Source organism: Macrosteles quadrilineatus, unplaced genomic scaffold (genome assembly GCF_028750875.1).
Source record: "Macrosteles quadrilineatus isolate MER2022 unplaced genomic scaffold, UCM_ALF_1.0 Scaffold_4__1_contigs__length_99947679, whole genome shotgun sequence".
NCBI lineage: Eukaryota > Metazoa > Arthropoda > Insecta > Hemiptera > Cicadellidae > Macrosteles > Macrosteles quadrilineatus.
In genome coordinates, this window is record NW_026542597.1 from 85398667 (window position 1) to 85423823 (window position 25157).

General features: G+C 35.9%; 1 protein-coding gene across 3 annotated transcripts in view; it reads right to left on the reverse strand.

Annotated features, from left to right (window-relative positions):
* LOC128992303 (aquaporin AQPcic-like) overlaps window positions 1-25157 on the reverse strand; it is a 58962-nt gene that overhangs the window by 11600 nt on the left and 22205 nt on the right. For all 3 annotated transcript variants that reach the window (XM_054415799.1, XM_054415801.1, XM_054415800.1), the window contains exon 2: window positions 22500-22696. In XM_054415799.1, the coding sequence (XP_054271774.1) occupies window positions 22500-22696 (197 nt within the window). The remainder of the gene's footprint in view (window positions 1-22499; window positions 22697-25157) is intronic.

The following is a 25157-nucleotide window of genomic DNA, read 5'->3' on the forward strand; positions in this document are numbered from 1 at the left end:
CGAATATTTCCATCACGTAAATGGAGGTCCACACTTTTGGTTTCATCACTAAAAGTCGCCCAACCTATTTATTTGCACGTGAGCTGCGGGTGAAAGGTAGTAAATGTTTTAGGTCTTTATGAAGGCTGCAGTTTGCTATTTTCCCATACGTGAAAAACTCCAGAGGCCATTGAAGTGATTTGCACATGGAGTTAGCGGCCGTTTTTGCCCAATGGGAATATGACGGACTATAAATTTTGTTAGAACATGAAAATGGCGTTTAAAGTCTTGTTGTTTAGAGAGTAGTTTAACCATAATTGATGGACAAGGGCTTCAGGGGTATATAATTTAGTTGATTTAGGTTGTATACCATAAGCAGTGTTAAGCAGTCTAAACATTCAATGTTTGACTAATTGAATATCAAGTTTTATTAACTTGTAGTAGTTTTACGTGTACCTTTTAGGTTGTAAAGTTAAAATCGTAAAAATGACTATTTTAAAGCTGTATATTGCAGTAAATCTATTGTATTTTTTGGAATATATATCGAACAAATAAACTCTTTTTTCAATTAGGATATGGTCTGTTTTTGTGATAAACTCGTATTAGTGCCTAATTTTATAAAATTTGATTCATTAATTCTATGTTTAACGTTTGCTGAACAGACATTATTATCATTGTCAATTGAGATGTAGATGACGCCACCTAGGTGTGCATTTTAACTCAAGTATGAGTGAAGTATGAATGTAGAATGATCTGTGTTGCTTTGTTACTGACTAAGATCAGCTATTTCAGTCAGGACCATTTCTTTAAAGCCGCTGCAGGAATAAAATCAGACTATACTTTTTCACCGGTAGTTACCAAAAACATAACCATAAACATCCAAACCCCCCTTTAAAAAACAAAATTACATCGAAGAACTTCAAGTGCTCAGACGATCGACACCTTTGGCATTCTGTAACCGATACTTTGTAAACAGGCCTACACAACAGTGACAGACAACTTGATGAGGTTTGGCAACAACGGCGGTAAGGCGTGGTGCGTTTGCGTTACGTTACGTTACGGCGTTACAGACAGGTGTAGGTTGAAAGGGGTCACCGGGTGGGGCGGCCTCCAGGTCTTCGCCCCCCTGGAGTCAAACCTTCAACTTTCGGTCTCGTAGGCCGGGGTTCAAGGTCGGGATGCGATGTGGTTGGGTTTTTGTAGTTTTTTTTCAAGGCTTTGATTGGTGTTGTAGATAACATAAGTGGATTCAAACGAGCTGTTCGCTAGTTTTTTGTTTCGAAAACATTTCGTGTTCCTAAGAAACAGAAGTCAAGACTCAATTGAAAAGTTAATTTCAAAACATGCCATTATTCAAACAAAGCTTAAAAATGGCCAAGTAAACTATTTTTTTCGTTACAGGTAAGTTGATACATATTACATGTTTTGTGTTTGTAATAACAATCACCCGATAGTTTATAACTCTTTCTTGTTTGTTTTAAACAAATGTTGGAAAAATCATGAAACTATCGCTTTGATTCTTTTGGTTACTAGGTAGATATGCTATCCATTGAACCAGCTGTAGCTAATTGTTGATATGAAATATAATTAAATGAGGTGGTCATAGAGTTTGCATTACATTACATATTATCTTTTTTTGTGTTCTATATTGTGATAAGTGATGCGACAAAATATGCCAGCCTACAGTAAGTTCTCATTTCCACTCTTTCGATTTGTCTAACTACGTCAAATTTCATTCTAAACTTGTCTACAATTACAATATGAGAATATTATGTCTACCCATGGTGGAAGGAAAAAACATAGGTGTGCTATTCCCGTCATATTCTGACGTCACTTGGATTGCAAACAAAGGATCACCTGATTGTAACTGTCAAATTAGTATGTATTTGTTTTGATTTGGTTGTTATTGTTTTTATTATTATAAAAATAATAACAATCAAATAAAAACAAATACATGATAAATTTGACATTTACAATCAGGTGATCTTTTGTTTGCAATCCAAGTGACGTCAGAATATGACGGGAATAGCACACCTATGTTTTTTCCTTCCACCGATGTCTACCACTCTTTGCTGACACTCACAATGTAAGATTCAGACGTTTTTGACCGTCTAATACCATGGGACAACTTTAATTCGGAATTTAAGATGTTCAAACGTTGCAGAGGGAGAGTCTCTTTTTCAGACTCTTCCGATTAACCCAATTATATTTTCACTATCTAAATTCTCTCTTTATATCAATTACTTTTTCTTGTACCTCGACTTCAATCAACAGCAAAGATTCACCTAGCTGTATGACTCCACATCTTTCACTCGATGCAACAATAAATCAAGTGACTCATTGTTAGTCATTCTTACTCGTTTATTGCTTCGTTAATGAGCCATTAACATTCTCATTCTTGAGCATTATTTCTTATCAGCTGTTCGTGTGCAGTAAACTAAATTTGCTATTAGCGACAGATCCAAAGAACAGCGTGTTAATACTATTTCGAAGAACGGTATTTTTGTGGATAGAGAATGTTTGACAAGACTAACTTTATCTAAGTCCTGTGATGGATTAAAATAAACTGGTAAGCTACGTTTAAGGTTCGAAGATGGACCAAGCTATTAATAACTTAAATCAATCCACAGCAGTACTCTTCGTCGGGCTTAACTGAACTTCTTTACAAGATACAAGAATAAGTGCTTTCACTTTAAGCACTTACTACACATGAGAATAGAATCTGCAGTAACCTAGTTAAAGGTTTTACTTGAATTATTAGAATATTTTCATTCTAGAATCGTCTTAACTCTATGACGTCTATTAGGCAATAACGGGTTTTAAACCTTGATAAACAAATTATTGATTACACTGTTTGGGTAGCTGAGTGGTATAGTGCTCGCCTACAAATAGAACATGGATCGATCCTGAGAAAATTCAGTAGCTTTTTGATGGTTCGAAGCTGAACCAGCTGTTCCTGATCCTTTGGATTTAAATAAATGATCCTAGCTAATAAAACAGCTGATCTTCAGTAACAAAGCTACAGATCATCTCACACCGTTCTACACTCATCCTTCCTTCACTCATATTTGGGTTAAAATACGCACCTAGGTGGTGTCCCCATCTCAATTGATAATGATAATGTACTACCAAAGAATCGAAATGAACTTTTAACGCTAGTTAATTTAACTTACAATTTCCAAAGTCTACACTTACTTATCCACGAAACTCTTACCGATAACAATGTACTTATTTTCTATTCAAGCCACAAAACTTCGTAAGAAACCTCCAGGTGAAAATATCGTTCGCCTTTTCACGCACGAGTTTTATTCAAAAGTTAATTACTTTTACAAGCCATTGTGCTCCAGGCGCCGAGCTTTCGCTTGCAGATTTTTTAGGCGATCATTCCCGAGGCTAGGCCTTAAGTGAAAGGGTACTTACTGTACATCCTTCAGGTGAGTTAGCTATTGGCAATAACTCACTCTGACAGCTGAAGATTCGAGGATCGAACCTGAATCTTCAACCTTGGCATATTGGTTTGGCACGGATTACTCGATAGTTAAACCTTGAGTTATTGAAAGTGATTTGCAAACTTTAGACTCGGTTTAGGTTTTATTGTGTAGTTTACTTTGTAATGTTTTCGTAAAATAATTACGGCGTCTCGGATGAAATAAGTTTTTGTTATACATTTGTTTTTCTACCACTGCGTGGAAATGATCACATTACCACACTTGTAAACACTACGCAAAATTGCTAATTTCCGCTCTAGTGCGGGCATGAGAATTATCGCTTGCTTAATCAGCTGATTTCACAGTTGGCGTTTCAATAAAACACTAACCACTGGCAAAACCTAAAAAGAACAAACATAACCAAAATGATATTTTACATACGGCTAAAAAGTTAATCTTTGTGTCATGATAAGTTTATGATGTTAGAAAATCTTGTGTGTTATGAGTACAAACAGTCAATGTCGGTCTTAATTAACAAATAAATATCTGTTCTACGGGTGTTAACGGTTGCACCTTTCAGTATGAATAATTCTAATTCTAAATTTATTTCATTGCAGAAAACGAGAAATAAAGCTGAATTATCATAATGTAATTTGTAGATATTTTGATGTGTACAAATCCACACATAACGTATTTGCACAACAATATGCAACCCACCTTGTGTTTTACACTTCGTTCACATCATTTATGCGGTTTAAGAGGAAGCTCCCCCAACACTTTTTTGTATTTAATGAATGTTGCTTTAATCAGCTGTTGAGCTATTATTTTGAAGGTAAGGGTAAAGTGGAATATATTTCTTCCCCTAAAACCATCTAAATATTGAAAACGAAGCCTAAAAAAACTCGGCAAGTATGTTTTCCAACTCATCATCGACAATATACCTATTACAGTTTTTGTTTACAATGTTCATTCAAAGTCGTAAGAGGTTGCTCGTATCTAGGCTACATCGGTGCACAAAAACGATGAGTTGCATTGTAACCATCGTTAACGACGGCTTCGTTTTCTCCTCGACCTCGGCCGCTCTCGTTAAGGCGTCCTTTCTGTCGTTAACGCGGGGAGAAATATATCAGCTGATTTATACTAGCTCGATTTTCGTAGTTAATTGCTTGAGCGTAATGCATTGCTTCGAGCCAGGTGATGCCATTGACTCTTGGGTACTGAAGTAGACTTCACAGCTACATGGAGCAGTCAAAGCCATTTTAAATTAGAACATAGTTCAGCGTTTAGTTTATAGAGTAATATTCTTTTCCTACAGTCACCCGACAAAGTTGGCTTCCCTGTACTGTTTATAGTACAGAAAGCTGCTAATTGCTGCATATTTATACTTTGCCGCACGGTTTATACTTTGCCGCACATCAGGATTCCAACCAAACAACACAAAACAGCGTGGTTTTATTATGCACGTAATCCGTGTACGCTTGGAAATAGGTTGGCAACACTTAAAGATAATAATACTATGAACAGCTGATTGACTATCTATATAAATAAAATTAGAGTTTTGTCTGTACATTGCTTAGAATAATGAACTTTTTGGTTATTTTTACATTTCATAGGTCAGAGAAACCGAATCAAACCTTATCTCAATTTCTGTCTGTCTGTCTGTCTGTCTGTCTGTCTGTCTATCTGTCATTCTCTTGGTAACGCTAAAATACGCACTTTATTACAACTACTCCTCAATAACTATAGCACTGTCCCGCCTGAAACTTATTTTCCAAATACTATACATATATGAGATGGTTTTAGACGTATTTCATCGAATATGAGACAGTTAGATATTTAACAGTAAACCCTTGAAAATCAAGTTTTTGTCGATTTTTGACGTGGAATTTCTGGAAGCCCATGTTAACCTTATGAGAAATGAAATTATTGAATCTTAACAGCTGTTTCAATTAAACAAGTTGGTTCTGTTCTGTGATGTTCAATAGCATTAAAGTTACAAGGATTACCAACAGGGTGCAGCACTAGCACTATTATTTCTTTTACATTTATGACAACAGCTAATTTGCAACCTGGAGGCGAGTGAGCGTAGCGAACGAGCTAACCTGAAGGCAAGTGAGCGTAGCGAACGAGCTAACCTGAAGGAAAGTGAGCGCAGCGAACGAGCTCCAACATACAGGTGAGTGAGCGTAGCGAACGAACTTCAACCAGGACGTGATTGAGCCATGCAAACGAGATCAGATAGTAAAAATAAAAGTAAGCCTACCGTTATAGGATCGACCGGCAGACACAGAGGTAATTTAACCTTTTATTGATTGTCATACCGATCCGGAACAACAAAAAACAACATAAAATGAAGCTATGTATAATAGTTTGGCCAGCATATCTTAAAATATGCAAACCAACTGCTGTTCGTTATATAAGAAGGTTTCAACTGAATATTATAAGATCCCCGTGCGTAGAACGGGTACACAGCTAGTTATAACTACGATTTAACCTGTCATTTCGTGTTTATAGTTTTGGTATTTCTGAACTTTCTGGACTTTTCTTTTAAACGTTTTTAAAACATTCCTACGGTCTTAATAAACAAGAAAATACCTTTAAAGCATTTTTTTTAGGCGCGGAAACCACTTCAAATTACAAAAACATACGGAACTATATTCTCAAAAGACGGAGCACATTTCTTGCCGAGGAAAAATAGCGGAGTGATACGGACCACGGGTACTACTTTCTCCAGGGCACCATTTGTGTAATTGTGTTGTAGCTGAACCTAAAAACGTGTTGTATAGTGTTTGAAAGACTAATTATTTATGTTTTATAGTGACTGTAGGAAAAATATAATGTGTAACACGAGTGAAAAAGGCCTTTGCTGCACTCGAGATCATTCCGCACTCGCCTGCGGCTCGTGCGTAAGCATTGCTCTCGTGTGCAGCAAAGTGCCACTTTCACCACTAGTTACACAAATAACTATTTATGAAAGGTAAACGATTTTTTATGCATGAAAAATTTGTGAAAATTTGATTACTTTGTTGCTCATTGTTTCAGAACTTCCCTTACAGCTTTTAGTTAAACTTAGCTTAGGTTAAACTCTTGCCTATCAAGGAATGGGAGTTTTGGTATATTGTACCATATTTATTATTATGCCATTGTTTTTTTAACTATTAACTAAATTATAGCATCTTTGAATAATGCAGATATTAAATACATCAGTAAACGAAATACAAGCTCACTTTGGACAAAGAAAAGTATAAAAGGTCTTTACGGTCGATTTCAGTGAAATTATTAACTTTACAGTGGCACTTTATATTGGGGTCTCCAATTAAAATTAGCATTTTAACCAAAATATGAACGAAATATGAAAGTAGAATGGAGTGAGATGCCTTGTGTAGCTTTGTTACTTAGACCACGTCTTTATTTAGCCGGGACCATTTACCAATAATCAGAGACAGCTGGGTGTAATCAAATGAAATAAGTTGGATGGAAAGTTTCTCGAATACAGGCATTTTGGACTCGTGTTACACATTATATTTTACTTACATTTACCATAAAGCACAGGATCTACTTACATTTGATCGAACTTTAAAATAAAAATACTGTCCTCTCAGGATCGAACCGGTGACCTATAGAGTGTTAAATGAGCACTATAATCCCTCAGCTCCGAAAATTATATGAGAGAATAATCAAAATGTTGCTGGTGTTCACATTCAATAATAATTTCCACTTCGCCTCTTATTGCCCCTTTTCTGACTCACATCATTAACACAATTTACTACACCATATGACTAATTAAACATGATTCACATATTCTACTTTACACATAAGTATAGCTAGAAAATAATTATCTAACCTTGGCTATAATGATCAACTTGACCCGCTGATATTTAGGTGTTCAAGGCTAAATAAACCGCTTAATCATTTTACTATGATACTCACTATCAACCAGATATTTTACATGTATAGCAAAATTGACACCTTCCAGTGCTTAGTGAGCACAATTATTTTTGGATCAGTTTCAGTATCCTCCATTTTAAATTCATGGATGACGATTTAGTTCCCTTTCCATCGTTACTATTCATAAAAAATTCACCCTTGATTTCATTCTAACGTTTTTATTTTCTATTTAAATATTTCATTTGTTTTATGCTGTTGATAAATACACTCATAGAGAGCACACGCAAAACACATAATAAGTAAGTACTATTGTAAAGCAGATGATGTAAATTAGTTTTTTTTTTTTTAAATTATGACGAATTAGCCGTGAAACTCTACCCAATGAAAAATATCACATGTCTCAAATCAAATTAAGAGTTCAAGCCAAATAACCTTTTACATTCAATATTGGATCTCTTAAGAGTGACCCTGACTCAGTTGGAGGCCACATTAAAATCTGATATTTTGAATCTAAAACTAACAACGGTTTTAACATTAAAATTAAATATTTAATTTTGCATATTCATGTAAGAAAATTCATGGTCAAATTCAAGATTTGCCGATTCTTTAGAATTACTTAAAACCCGACGAAGAAAGAACTGACAGGTCCAGTTTTAAAATAAAAATTGTATTTCACACTTTTGTTACGACAAACAAAAAACAACTTCCATCCTAAAATAAACTAAACTAAACTTTTTTGGAAAACTAATCAAGATTTTCTAGTTTCGACGACAGGGGCAGTTCGTGATAGAAAACGCCAAAATGTTTCAGGAAAAACTGTATAGACTCCTAAAATCTGAAGGATATGCGAGGATTGAACGTGCAACCCTAAAGAATCGAATTTATAGACGAGATTCTAACAACACGCCCTTTTTAAGCTACCCAGATACATAATATTAAGTAGGCCTACTCTCCGATCTGCAAGTATCGATTTCTCATCTTTCAAACCTGCAATCCAGAAACATTTTAATCACTAGCAATTAATTGCATTTATCGGGACCAAGGCCCTAGCTGAGTACCAATGAGAGGTGAGTGTAAATGCCACCTGAGCAAAAGTGGATTCTTTCATGAGGAACAAACCGTCTTTTATTCCACATTAACCATGTCAAGGTTTGTCAGAGTGGATTTGCATCTCAATACCAGTTCATGACCGAGAGCTGGGAAGCGATCATGTGGAAAATCATTCACAGATGTCCACATGGTGACAATCAATAGAGTAGGTTTGATCAATAAGAAGTATTTGGTTAAAAAAAAAATTCTTACAGCAGAATCCAACTTTTGTATGTTAATACCATAAAACCGCTATTAGCGAAATGATAAAATTAGATTAGGCTTTGTACGAATACGAAGATTTTGATGATGACTGAAGAACGTCTTGAATTATAAGTGTGAAGATAGCATTGTTACTGACTAAGCTGTTTCTGAGCAATTGATTTGAAATCCCAATGATCATTGACAGCTGGGTCCAGTTTCGTACTATGAAAATTGATTGATTTTCCTAGGATTCCTAGGATTCCAATTCCATTGACGTTTCCTAGGATCGTACCAACTAATTCAAACCTGATCCACTCTTCACTAATCTCTACCCTGAAATACTCTGGTGTGGTGGTATGCATCTAATTTGGTATAATTCACATTGTACTACATTTTTATCAGACTATTCAAAAGCACCTAAAAGCAAACAAATTGTAGACCCAATAAACGAATCATTTGATCCTGATAGCTTTTCAAGGAAGGTATATTGTTTACCTAATTTTTGAAATGTTTGTAGCCTTTCTTCAAATCAGCTGGAAATAGCTAACCAAACCCAACTATTTCCAATATCAAAACAAAATACCCTTATCCTAAACCTCTATGTCGGCTTGTACTACAGCAAAGAGACCTAATTGACACGTAAAACTCATTTGCCATTACTCAACGAGCAAGAGACAGCAGCGAAGTGTGATGTCACTAAGACAATGACTCCAGGACATTTGTCTTGTGACGTACCCGAGCCTGTGGCAACTATGGACTGTGGGCAGCTAAGTAGGGCTTCGGCGAGGATTGCACAAGAAGAAACTGTAAGGCCGGAGGTGAAAGGTAATCAAATTTCTTTTCTGGAAATTCTGGATGTGCACGAGAATTGTATGGAACGTGGTGTTCGAAAGTGTTCTGCGTAAATTGTGTTAGAGTAATTGGAGAAAAGTATAATTAGGTGTTATATATGATGAACGGGGTGTTTGTTATTTTTGAGTTCATAAATATTGTGATCATCCTTGTGAATGGAAATAATATTTACGCCATTCGATTTTGGAGTTTGTGAGACAAAGGCCATTTGCAAATCAGAACTTGTTGGAAATATTAGATGATATTCTTCATGCGTAGGCTTTCTAGGATATTAGATGATATTGAACTGTTGAGGAATTCTACCTAAAATATTTTACATTTTGTATAGTTTTGGAAGATAATGTTTACACCAATGCAAATTTTGAAATTCAAGGATACAATTTTCGCATGGTTAAACATTGGTTCAACATCGAATAAAAAGATGGGGTAAAACTTTTTAGAAATTATTATTGAAATAATGTTACAAAATAAAATTAATTAGTCACCACACTTAAATACACAGCAATTACTTTATCAGAAGACATATCAAACATTTACCCCAAATACGAAATACAGTTACAAAAACAAAAACTTTCTACATTTGTGTTCTAAAACCAAACTCACCACACTGCAAAATACAAGCAATTATACTCCATGCACTAATCAAGTGTGAACATAAAAGAAATTACTAAAACCAAAAATTTTTATAAAACGAAACTAAACCAATGTGATCTAAAAACCTAAATATCCCAATTCAAAAGACAATGCAGATACATAATGAAGAGACACCTCGTCGTTACCAAAATCAAAACTCATAAACACGACACTTTATCAAACTAAAACATAAAATTTATGATCACAGAATAAATTTGGTACGTTTTAACACTTTAGTCACCATACATCAAACGTCACATCTACTTCATGAAGAGACACTTGATCTAAACCGAATGCAAAACATTTACTCAACAAACGAAATGTCGTTGAACCAGAACAGATCAGCGACGCTCCAAGGCCTTGGATGCAGAAGGAGGTTACATTCCGTCATTTCCCAGCTGAGCTGATGATTGGATGACAGCGACCTTGATGATGCGGCTGCGGTGACAGGAGAGTCAGGGAAAGAACAACCTCGTGGTGTAAGTAGACAGTTGTTTACCCTTCTACATGTTCTTGTATGGATCTGGTCACTAATCTGCTGCCTTGACACAGACAGTTCACTTAGATAAGCTCACTTAGGAGATTCGACTCATCGTAGGTGACAGTCAAGTCAGGGAAAGAATCCTCGTGGACAGTTCACCCTACTGAATGCTCTTCTATGGATCTGGATACTAATCTGCTGCCTTGACACAGACAGTTCACTTAGGAGCTTCGACTAATCTTAGGTGACAGTTCAATCAGGGAAAGAATCCTTGTGGACCGTTCACCCTAATAAATGCTCTTCTATGGATCTGGAAAGGCTTACTAATCTGCTGCCTCGACACAGACAGTTCACTTAGCAGATTCGACTCATCTTAGGGGACAGTAAAGTCAGGGAAAGAAACCTCGTGGACAGTTCACCCTACTAAATGCTCTTCTATGGATCTGGATACTAATCTGCTGCCTTGACACGGACAGTTCACTTAGGAGCTTCGACTCATCTTAGGTGACAGTTCAATCAGGGAAAGAATCCTTGTGGACCGTTCACCCTAATAAATGCTCTTCTATGGATCTGGAAAGGCTTACTAATCTGCTGCCTTGACACAGACAGTTCACTTAGCAGATTCGACTCATCTTAGGGGACAGTAAAGTCAGGGAAAGAAACCTCGTGGACAGTTCACCCTACTAAATGCTCTTCTATGGATATGTATACTAGTCTGCTGCCTTGACACGGACAGTTTACTTAGATCAGTTCACTTATGAGATTTGACTCATCCTAGGTGGCAGTAAAGTCAGGGAAAGAAACCTCGTGGACACAGTTCACCCCTCTAAATGCTTCTCTATGGATCTGGATAATAATCTGCTGCCTTGACACAGACAGATCACTTAGAACAGTTCACTTAGGAGATTCGACTCATCTTAGGTGACAGTAAAGTCAGGGAAAGAAACCTCGTGGACAGTTCACCCTACTAAATGCTCTTCTATGGATCTCGATACTAATCTGCTGCCTTGACACGGATAGTTTACTTAGATCAGCTCACTTAGGAGATTCGACTCATCTTAGGTGACAGTAAAGTTAGGGAAAGAAACCTCGTGGACATTTCACCCCTCTAAATGCTCCTCTATGGATCTGGATACTAATCTGCCTTGACCCAGACACTTCACTTAGCACAGTTCACTTAGGAGATTCGACTCATCTTAGGTGACAGTAAAGTCAGGGAAAGAAACCTCGTGGACAGTTCACCCCTCTAAATGCCTCTCTATGGATCTGGATACTAATCTGCTGCCTTGACACAGACAGTTCACTTAGATCAGCTCACTTAGGAGATTAAACTCATCATGGCAAATTTCACACGTCGTTTTGCCAACGGTGATTTTCGCGACTGGAGGAGATCAAGGTCTAGTGAGAGATTTGATTCTGAGCGAATTCTGGTGTTCAGTTTTTATTTTGAGGCTTGCCGCTGTGTAGTTAATCATGTCGTTCGATCTACAGTATTGCGATGAAAAACTAATAAATGCTAGACAAAACCAGTGCCTTTTAAATTATAGCTAAACAAGAGATTTAACTTTCTTACATGAAACATTATTAGCTCCTTGTAAATTTAGCCTTTTCTTGAAACTCCAGTGGATTTTAAACTCTCAGAACACACGATGATTTATTTTGGCACAACCTGCAATTGGTGTTGTGTGTACAGTGTCGATTAAACTTAATTCATTTTTTCACTATTTTTAATTTGAATATTCTGAACATTTTGTTATTTCTATTGTACATCTTGTTTAATAAGATTCCCTGTTTTGCCAAGTCCGTGATCCCATTCTTTCCCCCCTGAAAACTGGGCAAGATTCCAAACGTCAAATCGTCGTTACACTTTTTCTAACTGAAGAAGCCCATGATAATCCTTATAATAATCTTAAACTTCCACAATCAACGATGTACTTCAAGTAGACTTTAAAATCGTGATGTGATCGTAAACCCATGAGGGACAGCAACCAACAACAACCCTCCAAGACTGCCCTAGGGCACACACCCTCTTCAGAATAATTTAACTAAACTATTTCACATCATAAATTACACTTCACACATCTAACCTCCACGTAGAAAAATTCGCACTTTTCGCAAAGACGAGCATTCCCTGTTAGAAAGCTCTGGCAAGTTTGATCTCAAATCAGAGATCAGTCGTTACCCTTGGCACCGATGTGGGGATTAGCATATAATGCCTCCTACCCGGCGTTAACATCTACTGAGCGATTTAGAGCCTGGAGTGCGTGTAAGGCTCTAACCCAGCGGGGCAAACACGCCGACAACCCGACTTGAGCCGTGGGAATTACCTGATCTCTTATGGCCTTTTAGTAATGGTAGATCACTACAGGATGATTTTGGGTTGGAGTTAACTTTTGGTGGGTTATGGAGAGGTTAACAGTGAACTTTAGGTGTTCAGGTTTTCCAGGTTAAGATGGGGTTGTGTACATTAGTTATTTGTGTAGTGTGCTGGTGTATATTTATTAATTCGTTTTTGTGGAAGGTTTCTCGAGTGCAGTAAAGGCACTTTTCACTCCCGTTATACATTATATTTTTTCTACAGTTACTCTTCTCACGGTTGGTGACTACCCATCACATAGTCTTTCAAACAGTGTACAAAACGTTTAGGTTAGATCCAAACATTGAACGAAATGGGAAACGCTGCACGAGCTGATCGTAGTCGTAATATCTTTAAGTGTTGCCAGCTTATTTTCAAGCGTACACGTATTACGAGCTTAATAAAAGCACACTGTTTTGTGTTGGTTGGTTGGAATACTGGTGTGCGAAAAAGTAAAAACTGTGCTACAAAGTAAAAAGTGTGCGGAAAAAGTAAGTAGATGCAGCAATTAGCATCCTTCTGTGATATGAGTGCGAGGAAGGCCACTTTTACAGGTGACTGTAGGAAAATGTTATTTTATGTGCCTTATCACCTAAAGAAGGGATCATATTTCAGATTATGAAACGTTGTGAAAACATTTTTTTTTATGATATGGTAATTTTCTGCAATATCACTCCAATACCAACGCAGGGTAATAATAAATTGTTGTTAAACTTATGTTAAAAAGTCATAAGTTTAAATTTTTCCATTGTGAAAAATAAATATTTATTACTTTTATGCCACACCGACTCATTTTTCGATATATTTTTTCTACGTACAGGCTAAAAGGTTAGGGAAAATAGTTTGAAAAAGATCTTCCCTACGTTTTATCACATTCATTTACAAATAAAGTTTCCCAAATTTTGCTTAAGTATAGACTATGTCTACCTTAGTAGGGGTTGACGATGCTAGTCCACAACCTAGATTTTCAAATCACCTTACCTTATAACTAACACACCTATACTTGTTCACAATCACTAAAACAATTCATAAAATCCAACTGAACAAACATGAACCAGCATTTCCATTAATTTTGGAACCTCCAGTTGTAAAACCAACGCCTAGCACAGTCCCATATCAGGAGCGCCCGCGGTGATAGTGATAGTGAGCTGTGAAGATGCCACTTTTGCACTGTAATCACTAGAATCATAATCACCATATCATCACCTCGCCTTGACTCCGTTATTGGTTAACCGGACAACCATGTAGGGATAGCTTGGTCTCTATGTAACTAGTGGTCAAAATTGGACATCAGTGGAAGTTTGTGGGGATATACTTGAAAGAAGGTGAGATACTTGACAGTGTGTGTGATATATTCGAAGGTATGTGTGATTACGAGTACTTGGAAGAAGGTGATATGCCTGAAAATATGTGTGAATACTTTCAAGTAAATTATGTTTTTAAGTTGATGGAAAAGATTGACTTTGTAGTATGGACATAGATATACTGAGTTTTCGATATTTGTTGTTAAATATTTAGGCAATTTAACATTTACTTTGACACTAATTATGAGTATAAATTACTTTAATTGATCAGACTGTTAGAAAGTAATGTTTGTATCGGTATAGTGTAGCAAAGAGATTTAATAAAAACTAACCTCACCACCAATGTATGTACAGGTATAAAACTGCCACAGTTTGAGTTTGTTGTTTTATTTTAAAATAAATTTTTTAACAATTTAAAAAATGTATTTGTTAAAATACAAATTTATTATCTTGGTCGTCGTGACTCTCAAACTTAAAATCGTAAATACTCATCGCTATCTACACTTTTAATTTTTACACAAGTTTTTTTAAACAATAGATGAGCAATTATAATCAACCATTATCTTTGAACCCGTTGAACAATAGGCTAAGATGAAGACCAACGATAGGTCAGTTAGGGCTCCAATAAACTTCATGAGTTTGGACAGGCCATTGTTTCTTGTGATCTTACGTGCTAGATAGTATCTTTCTTGCATACAGATCAGATCACGGTCTTTAGTTTCCCTACTTCCTTTTGTCACAGGAGAGACTTCTCTTTTGATGGTGTAACTTTCTCTATATTAATATGATTGAAATATATTTTTGGGTATACGAACTCAACTCCAAATTTAGGATTGAAACCCTTGTTTCTCTTACACAAAAGCCATTGGTTTTGGACATATTTTTTTAAGATCTAATTTTCTAAATTTTCAGTAACTTCAGCTACACAAAGGTATAAGTATACAAAGGTATAAAAACCACGCCTCTTTTCCTTGAATTATTTTTGTCTGACTTTGCAAAAGAAGTTTTTCTTAGTTTGATAGGTAGACTAAGAAAGAGTTAGTATACTAGACTCTTAAAATAAATATCTCTAATCAAAGGAGAGAACCATTTTGAACTCTCATTTCTCACGAGCAAAATTTAATACGTTTTTCAACCATCATCGGTTGACACTCAATCGTTACTTTAAAACCACACAATTTCAAGATAAAGAAAACAGAAGCCTAAAGAAGAAGCGACGTTTGCAAGATGTAAACACTTCCTAAAATTTCAAATGGCAAAGAAAGCTACTTATTCAGGTTTATCACGCTTCTTTATCAAACCTTCAACTTGATCTTCCGTTTCAGGGTCTCACGTTCAAGGACGAAGCGGTCGCGGAAGCTTGTTAATTGAGCGTAAAATCTGGGAAAATGTTAAACAGAAGAAACCGTCCTTGACATTGAGCAGGTGATCCGATCAGTTACGGTGTTTAAGCGACATAATAGAGTTATTGTTTTGCTAAGACTACCACTACTTTACACTAATTAATGGTGTTAGAAATTATGAAGGAGTATAGTTTCAAGAACGCATTTCTGGTTATCAAAAACAACTAAGCACCTTTTAAACAGTGTTGAACAAGATTCCTCCATCCTAGATTTTACAGATCCCTCCAGTACCTAAACTCAAACAAATTCACAGCAGCCTTCTCTTTATTATTACCGTATTGCTTTTAGAATAGGGACATCAGTTCGTTCATGAAAAAGGTCAGTAGCTTTAGGATGATTTAAAACTAACCATCCTTGATCTTTGAACTTGTATTGAAGGATGTCCTTGATTAAGGACCCAGCTGATCTTAGTCAGTAACAAAGATAAGGTATCTTCCTCTCAAAGCTAGCATCTAATTTATTCTACACCCATCCTCCAATCTTCACCTTGTACCTCACACCCTGGCGTATAGGCATAGTAAAAATATAATACAATTTAAATAAGAGATATTATTCAAAAAGCCGTTTCAGGTTCCTTAACAGTTTGACATGAAATAGGTTATCAGCTCATAGTGGACTTTAAAAACAGGTAGTTTGATTAACGTAAAAAATTTAAATTGGTAACATTAAATCCAAGAGTCTCAACAAGAATCTCTAGTTTTAAACACTTCACTTAGATAATACGCGTTCTCCTTTTTCAGTGATTGGACATATTCAAGATAGACTTTTGGACTGACTTTGGCCATGACCTTGCACCTGATGGCGATGGTCAGAAGAATGGAAGGTCGAGTTTGCTGCACGATCCAGTAGATGCACTTTTACTGTTAGTTGCAGACTGAGAAAACTAGGAAGAGGTCTTCACACTGAGAAAGTTAAGGATTCATTTTGTTATTTGTAGCGATGTTCAGATAAATGACTACAAGTTCAAGTTTACTGCATGATTTTAGAAAAAATAGATACACCTTAACAGTTGATTGAAGAAACTAGGAAAACTCTATACAAGTTAAGTGGTCAGTTAGAATTTATGAAGATGCTCAGTTTGCAAGGTCAAGTAAAAACAACTTCCAGGTATCTGACCAGCATCAGGATTAGGTGGAACTACGCAAGTAGACAGTTCTATACTCTGTATTATGGATCCTGTCTCATACCCGTGTTTACCTGGGTACAAGGCCATTACGAAGAATAAACGAAGGGCCAGGAGACAAGTTCCATCGTGCAGACTATGTACTCTTTTGCACTTTGGTTTGAGGTAGATTTAACAATAATAGTTTAATTGTTTGACTTAATGTGGTTCTTCATGAATGTGTGATAATGTTTCAGACAATGGCAGGTAACATTGGTCGTTATTATCCTTTGGAAACTGTTATCCTTTGGTAACTGTTATCCTTTGGCAACTGTTATCCTTTGGTAACTGTTATCCTTTGGCAACTGTTATCGGATCGGTGAATATCCCAGTCTTCATTGTATAAGCAAAACCATAATGACCAACAATCTAGGAAGCTCTTTCAAGGAGGCACATTTTCCCTACATTTTAGATCTTGTGTACTTTAATCACGACTTCCGCAGCTGGCAGACGAGATAGAAAGATGAATACTTCTCCTAAGTATTGGCTGATTCCGTTTTGAGTCCTACTTATTAGTATCCCATGATAGAGATCTTCCGGTGAAAGTACAGACTATCACAAAGAAAGACTATTCAAACTGAAGGTATACAAGCCACAATTTTTTCAATGTCATCGTCCAACACTAGGTCAGATGGTCAGCGTTGCAAGTAGGCTAGACTTCCGCTCAGCGAATCCGGTTCTTCTGAGATAATTGGTCCAACGCAGTCTGGGAAAGTCTTGTCTGGGAAGATTCGCCTGATTATTGTAACTTGATGCTACTTTAGATAAAGTTGATCATGTGAAAGGAATTGAGTGAATTTGGGATGGAAAATATTGAGCCAAAACCCTTTGTGGTAGACATTTTATCAAGTTTTCCAACGCAAAATCAAAATCCAAATCAAAAGTAGCGAAATACCTGATCATCTGTAAGTGAAGATTCTTTTCACATCATATCTCAACCCATGTGGCATGAGTTGTTAAGTATTTTGTTTACGAACAATAATTAGTCACATACATAAAACTAAGTAAGCTCTTTAGTTCTACAACAAGTAAAACTAGTTAACATTTAGTTGGTCTGAAATTCATCCGGGACGGGATGACGAACTACTGAATGTCATAATATTAAATTCAACTGAAATAATCGCCACACCGTACCAACAAAGAAGATTGTTTTGGGTACTTCATTTCAAGCAAAGGTTGAGACGTTTGAAAGGTTTGATTGAGTCTATTCATTTATTCAATAAATCAAATCCGAATCAAAAGGGAAGATAGCGTGCGAGGATCAAATGGAATGTTCAACAGACTTCGTTGGTCTCCAAACTTTTGATCTTTTATGAAACTGTTTCGACTATGGTCTCTGTTCCCACGTCAAACCTTTTTAATTAATTACTGACAAATTAGTTTCCTAGGGTAAATAATAATTTTATCAACTGAACCGCAGAAATTTAAATACCTCACAGAACCTTAAACTGTTGATGTACATTTTAAAACAGTTGTAAACGTTCTGGATAGTGCTCTGTATTTTGTGAAGTTTCTAATTTTGCATTGCAATAAAATATAATCTCTACCATAATACATAGGTAACAGGTATTTTTATCATTAATCCATCTACTTTAAAATGACTGGTTTTGGAGCATTATTTTCCGTTTTAAAATCCCATAGGATTGTCAAAATCGTCAAAAATACATATCGTCACTAGGAACATTCAAACACAAACATTACATTTAAAAGCAATTAATTGGTAGCATAATCACGTTGCCAACCAAACAAAACTATTGATCTGATCAAATTGATTGTGGATTGTCAAAGAAAATGGGTAGGTAACCTATATTATAAATGAATAATTTTCTATCCCTTTAAATTTTAATGGAACATAGAATCTCCTGACAAAAATACCTTTTTCCCAGGACGCTAGGCACGAGCCCGGAATTGTTTTCACATTACTTCAGGCTAGGCCTAGGAGTTACGGCATTATTACTTAGGTAAAATCTATTGGTGATTTGGCGAGATTTGAGCCCGGGACCCCAGGAACGGGAGTCCCGCGCTCTAACAACTATAATAGACCAGCTCGCTCCCCCACAAAAATATCTTGCACATGATACAAGTACAAATAGTTAACCTAAAAAACCCTTTGGACAAATTTTAAGCCCGTGATACATTCAAAATACAGCGTGGCCCACATGTTTCGCTCCTGACCTATGAAAGTGAATGCTATTGAGTGGGCGTTCGTGTCGTGAGAATAGGACACGGGACGATGGAACTGAACACAAGTATCAATGGGACCGTGACCACACACACGCACACACACACACATACGTGTTATGTAAAGTATGACAACCGGTTAGGATCCGTTATGGCATGGCTAACTGATTGAGCTGTCTCAATGAGAGCACTTAGTTTGAGTTTAATTTATTTTAGATAAAAACCTATGAGAAAACACCATGAGCATGATGTGGGTATGATGCAAAAATATGTTTCTTTATTTTGCTTCTTGCTAATCACATATTCCTTAACACGTATTCATTATGAATCGGTTTAGTAGTAAGAAATTTGTGAGTTGAAGGATCGATTTAATATTCCTATCGATAACTAAATCGATAATCGATAACTTTAAATCGATAGTCGATAACTTTAAATCGATAGTCCATAACTTTAAATAGATAGTCGATAACTTTAAATCGATAGTTGATAACTTTAAATCGATAATCGATAACTTTAAATCGATAATCGATAACTTTAAATCGATAATCGATAACTTTAAATCGATAATCGATAACTTTAAATCTATATTCGACAACTTTTAATGGATACTAGATAGCTTTTTTCGATGATACACAACATGATCAAGCAAGAAAGGGAGTCATGAAGAAAGTAAATAAAATAAAAAAAAAAATACAAAAGAAATTTTCAAAAAATAAATTCTTAAGATTTTGAAACCTGCCGTTGGATATCCAGTTTGTAGCAGCATGAAATACCCTAAACAGTTTTTGGCAACCTGCACCCAACTCCATGAACGATAGTACAACGTTTTTATTTTCATGTCATTAATGCTTTAAACGGAATTTTCTGTGAATTTAAAAAGTCGTTGCCCTTTTTCGACACTTGTTAGTAATTTCTTTAGCCTATTCCAGGCGAGTCGCTCTGACCTGTTGCTCAACACCTATTGTATTCTAATTTCCACACCAGTTGCTGTTTAGCTACGGATATTGTAAGTTTACAAATAGCTTATTCATTACAAAATTGGTAAAACAGTGTCGCTTTGTTCACAGTTACAAAGTAGTTATTTCGTATTTGTGCTTTGACATTATGCTGTTTGAATTGAATATAAGGATTTAATGCTGTGATTTGAGAAATTTAAAAGATCGAACCAGTACGGAATGTTTTAATATTCGTCAAGTAATTAGAAGGTCACCTCTGTGATCTTGAGAAAACTCAATTTTATTCATTTGTTTGAAACTAGACCAGTCTTTGACCATTGGGGGTTTTAAATAATTATCTTGACTAAAACAATCTGACCTTAGTCAGTAACTAAGGTACACAATACAGATTACTCCATCTTACACTTATCCTTCTTTGGTAATAAGATTACAAAACCTAAGCGAGTTTCCCATAAAGGGAGCAAGCTACAGTATATGTCAAAAACACCATTCGTTGAATTCGATATAGGCTATTTAATCTATTGAGTAAAAAATTTCCGATTTTGATGAAATTTCATACATACGTGTAAACCTATTTGACTTCTACTGTATCTATTTCACGAACCAGCAAAATCGTACTATGGGAATGGGGTTTTAAGGGTTAAAATTGAGTTTTCCCATTTTCGACCATTAAAACATAAAACTTTGCAATTTATTTCCAAATTATTTTGTAGAGCTTAAAACAAACGATTTAGTGTTTTTGCAGTTGTTACATTATAGCTGAAGGAGAAAATTTCACAACATATGAAAGTTTGCTTAATTAGGGTAGTGTCATAACGTATTTTCGGCCAAAAGAGTTTCATTCAAAGAAAACTATTAAGAGAATGATTTGGACTTTTTTTGTAACTTCTACACATTTTTCCCAATTTCACGCCTTAGTGTCAATGGACAATCTCTTTTTCACAGAAAAAATCACCAACATCCAAGCACCAACTTCAAGATCTTACGAGATGATAAATTCTCCCACAAAAGGACTATAAACTTCCCAGCTGAGTCAGCCAACCTACTTTTCTCATTCCTGAACGTCGTTGCCTTCCTGTGCTATAAACTTGTTAAGAATCGCAACCACCAGGAGTTTCCACTGACGTAACCCCCATTATTGCCTTAATTGACCCCGCCCATGATTTCATAAACCCTAATAATATTTTTTATGTGGCTCTTGTTGAGTTCTCGAATGTGGGGAAAGTTCTTGTCACCTGCGAAATACACCACTTTTGTTTTCTAAGTTGGTAGACCTGGCTTAAAGTTGGCCTCTGATCAACTGCATCTCGGAAATATTTTATAGCAAGAACTTTTATAGATTCTTTAAGCTATTGGGAATTTGAACAAGTAGCTACAAGAGAAAGCGTTCAAACTATAGTGCCATTTATGACAGAATACAGTTTACGATTACCTTTAAACCATTTGCTTCATGGCTTTGCCTATCCAATACCCAAATATAGGCACCGACAAACCAAAGTGGAAATCTACAAACTCAATCCACTCCTATAAACCACTCGATGTGGGACCGTTACAAGGCCGGTTAACAGTAGGCACAGGTGCGAGGTGTGGTGCTATACATCTTCTTGTGATCGTGACCCGATAAGCATCAAGACTGTAATGGTGATTGATCCATCCATCTGGGTAATCACGCCATTGTGATAGAAAGGTTACATGAATGGTGTGCAGTAATGTCAAGTACGCGTCGCATACCTCAAGCCGGTCATATGTTTGCGGATATGTTAGAACGATAAATTTGCCTCGGGCTTTGTCGATCGGGTTTGGTTTTGAAGGTGGAAGATGGTTTGACGATTTTCAGAAGAGGATTTGGTAAAAACAGTCTTCACGGTGTCCACGATGTAGGCTAGTTTAACTGTTGCCAGTCTTTACTTGCCTTACATCAAGATTCCAGTTGAATTGTTTATTTGAAACGTTGCAGAAAGTTTAAGTGTGATGTTAGGACTCATAACTATCAGAGGACGCAATTATCATTAGTATAATGTTTTTAAACTAGAAGATACAACTAGTAGTACTTATTTTACTCAACAGGGCAGGGTTAAAGCTAGCTTTGGCCATTGATTGGCGTGCATAACCCAGTGACAAAAAAGGGGTGTTTGGATATATAGCTTAAAAGTAACGTACTATGTTAGAGGATCATCATACAGATGTTCTATTCAATAATAGCTACAGCTAGTCCATGTAGGGGAGATGTCCACTTCAATGTCCAAAAGTAAAGTTTTGTAGGTTCTCCTGCTGACTAGATCAGAATATGAATCTCAAAATTACGTAGAAACTTTGTTTTACCACTAATGATACATTCCCACACTATATATTTTCAACACACACCTAGCAATGAACTCTAAACAAAGAATTCTCATAACCGTTGTGGGTTCAGACGTCAACCATGTTGGATGGATACGTTTCGATACCGATCCGTACCGATACCGATCATTTGTAGTTGGAAGATTCAGCCTCGGTGGCTAGGCTGAGATCGATTCACCTTTTGGACATGTACTTAAAGGAAGACTATAGAGTACAGACTAATCATTTACAGCTTCCTCTGACCTGGACCATAGTAGCGATGATGAACCCGAAGGTGAGTGCGATCCTGACCACGGCATCCCCAGCAGTGCTCTGCACGTCCGTGCAAGATCCTGTCCCTATCAGCACCAGGAGCAGCGTTCCCACCAGCTCGGCAGCCAAGCACCGCCAGATGGTCTTGGAGTCAGTGATGTCATCGATGCCGATCACCTTCTTGGTGTCTGCAAAAAACAGAAGAGATGAGAGTCTCCGGAAGTTAAAGGGGCTTAGAAGTCAATGCAAAAGGTTAAGCACTGATTTAGCAATGAATGATATTCATGATGGGTGGTCTAAGGAGAAACTCGTATTGATAGTGATGGCATCGATATCAACCCCCCCCCCTGAAGATATCCCTTGGTGTACTGAAGTGCTGATTTGGCAAAGAATGGCTGAAGACGTTATTCGTATAGAGTCATTGATGTCATCGATGCCGATTACCTTCTTGGTGCCTGCAAAAACAGGAGTGAAAAGAGTTTATGAGCATTGGAGGTTGTAGGGTGTGTACAAAGTTGATGCACTGATCAATGAAAGAATGGCATTCACGATTGGGGACAGAATATTGATATAGAGTCAGATATGTCATCGAACCTAATCACCTTCTTGGTGTCTGCAAAAACAGGAGAAGTAAGAGTCTCCGGAAATTCTAAATTTGTAATTTACTAGAAAAAATAGACAAACAGTCATAACTATTGGTCGTTCTCAAGCGATAAGAACACGAAAAAGACACCAAAACATTTACAACACCAGATTGTATGTTAGGATGAGAACTTGCAGTATCAAAAGGGAATGGAGTCAGGAAGCTATTCCTAGAAAGCTTTACATGCAGTTTTCTTATCACATTGCGTGGCTGAATATATGTTCAAGACTGCAAACATTGTTAGGTATCGTCAGCTGTTAGCGTCATGCTTACGCCAAATATTTGTATCTACCTACACTGTCTTCAAGGTTCTTTCTTCAACATAGTTATTATTAATTTGAATAATTACAACATAACCTTAAAATATATACAGAATATGAATAATAATGTTTACTGGTACTTTTATTTTCCAGAATTAGGATGTTGCCATTGGATAAAAATGTGTGTGTTGGATAAATTCGCCCCTGATAAGTTATTTCTCATTCATTTGATCTTGTAAGTACTTTAATTTACAAGGTTATTTGTTTACTATTTGGGAAGTAAAGACCTACATAAGTTTTACAACAATGTTTATTATGAAATAAAAATTACTAACAAAATTGATGTTTTGTATTTTAGAAAAAAAAAAATTGAATGTTGGTCTATGTTTAATAGGTTGTGTGGAATCAATTTTGGCTCTATTACAGATATACCTAGCCCGTTGTCCTTTAAGATATGAATTAAAAACGATTACTGATTCAGTGAGGATAAAAATTGTTGTATTTTAAATTAAGTTCAAAATCAGCGCGAATGATGCAGCACTGTTAAAACATTAGTAAAAGTAAGTGAAACATACTTTTTTTTCAAAATTAAAGTTTACAGTACAAATCTTCAAGAAAAACATCATGTATTTTATCCCAATTAAGAATTTGACTATAAACATAGTTAGTTTATCTCTAAATCAAAGTCTAAAAGCCACACACATTTTAGAGCAACCAAGATTCTTACTAGACTACTGTACTCGTATATAAGTAATGTATATTTCATTCTAATATTCTAATAAAAGTGGATTTTAAGTAGGTTAAAGGTTATAGCGTGACCTATAAGACCTATGGAAAGAGCTGAGATAATACATGAGTGCCCATCTGACACTGGGTGGGGCGCTTCCTTAACAATACCGTAATGGAAAACTCATAACTTTATACAAAGATCACTTAGAAAAGAATCTGGCACGATCCTTTTACCTAAACTGTATCAGTTATTTATGATTCAAAGAATATAAATTACACTATTATAAGATGCGATGTTGGGTATTGTACTTTTACAATACCCAACATGTTACTCTTTAGTAACTGGTATGTGTGAATTTGATAGAACAATTGCAATACATTTTCTATAGGATTGTAGGGGTGAAGTTTTTTTAAACCGTTAGTATGGGTATCAATGAAAAGTTGAGGGTATATCCCTATAGTATATCATAGTATTATCTACGTATATTTTTTTACCAAACTTGAAAAACAATCTTAAATCTGTATTTAAGTGCTGTATTAAATCATAAAAGCCAATATAATATATCAATAACTTTTACAAATAACCAAGTTAATTGATAATGTACTAAAAAACTGACCTTAAACCAGGATCAATCAAAAAGATAATTAATAAATTAAGTGCTGTATTAAATCATAAAAGCCAATATAATATATCAATAACTTTTACAAATAACCAAGTTAATTGATAATGTACTAAAAAACTGACCTTAAACCAGGATCAATCAAAAAGATAATTAATAAATTAAGTGCTGTATTAAATCATAAAAGCCAATATAATATATCAATAACTTTTACAAATAACCAAGTTAGTTGATAATGTACTAAAAAAACTAACCTTAAACCAGGATCAATCAAAAAGATAATTAATAAATTTACAAAAAAATAATAAAAAACAAATAGAATATTATTGAAAATAACAACTGATTAATCTTTAGTATGAGACGGGTTCATTCCACAGCATATAAAAAAAATTGTAAA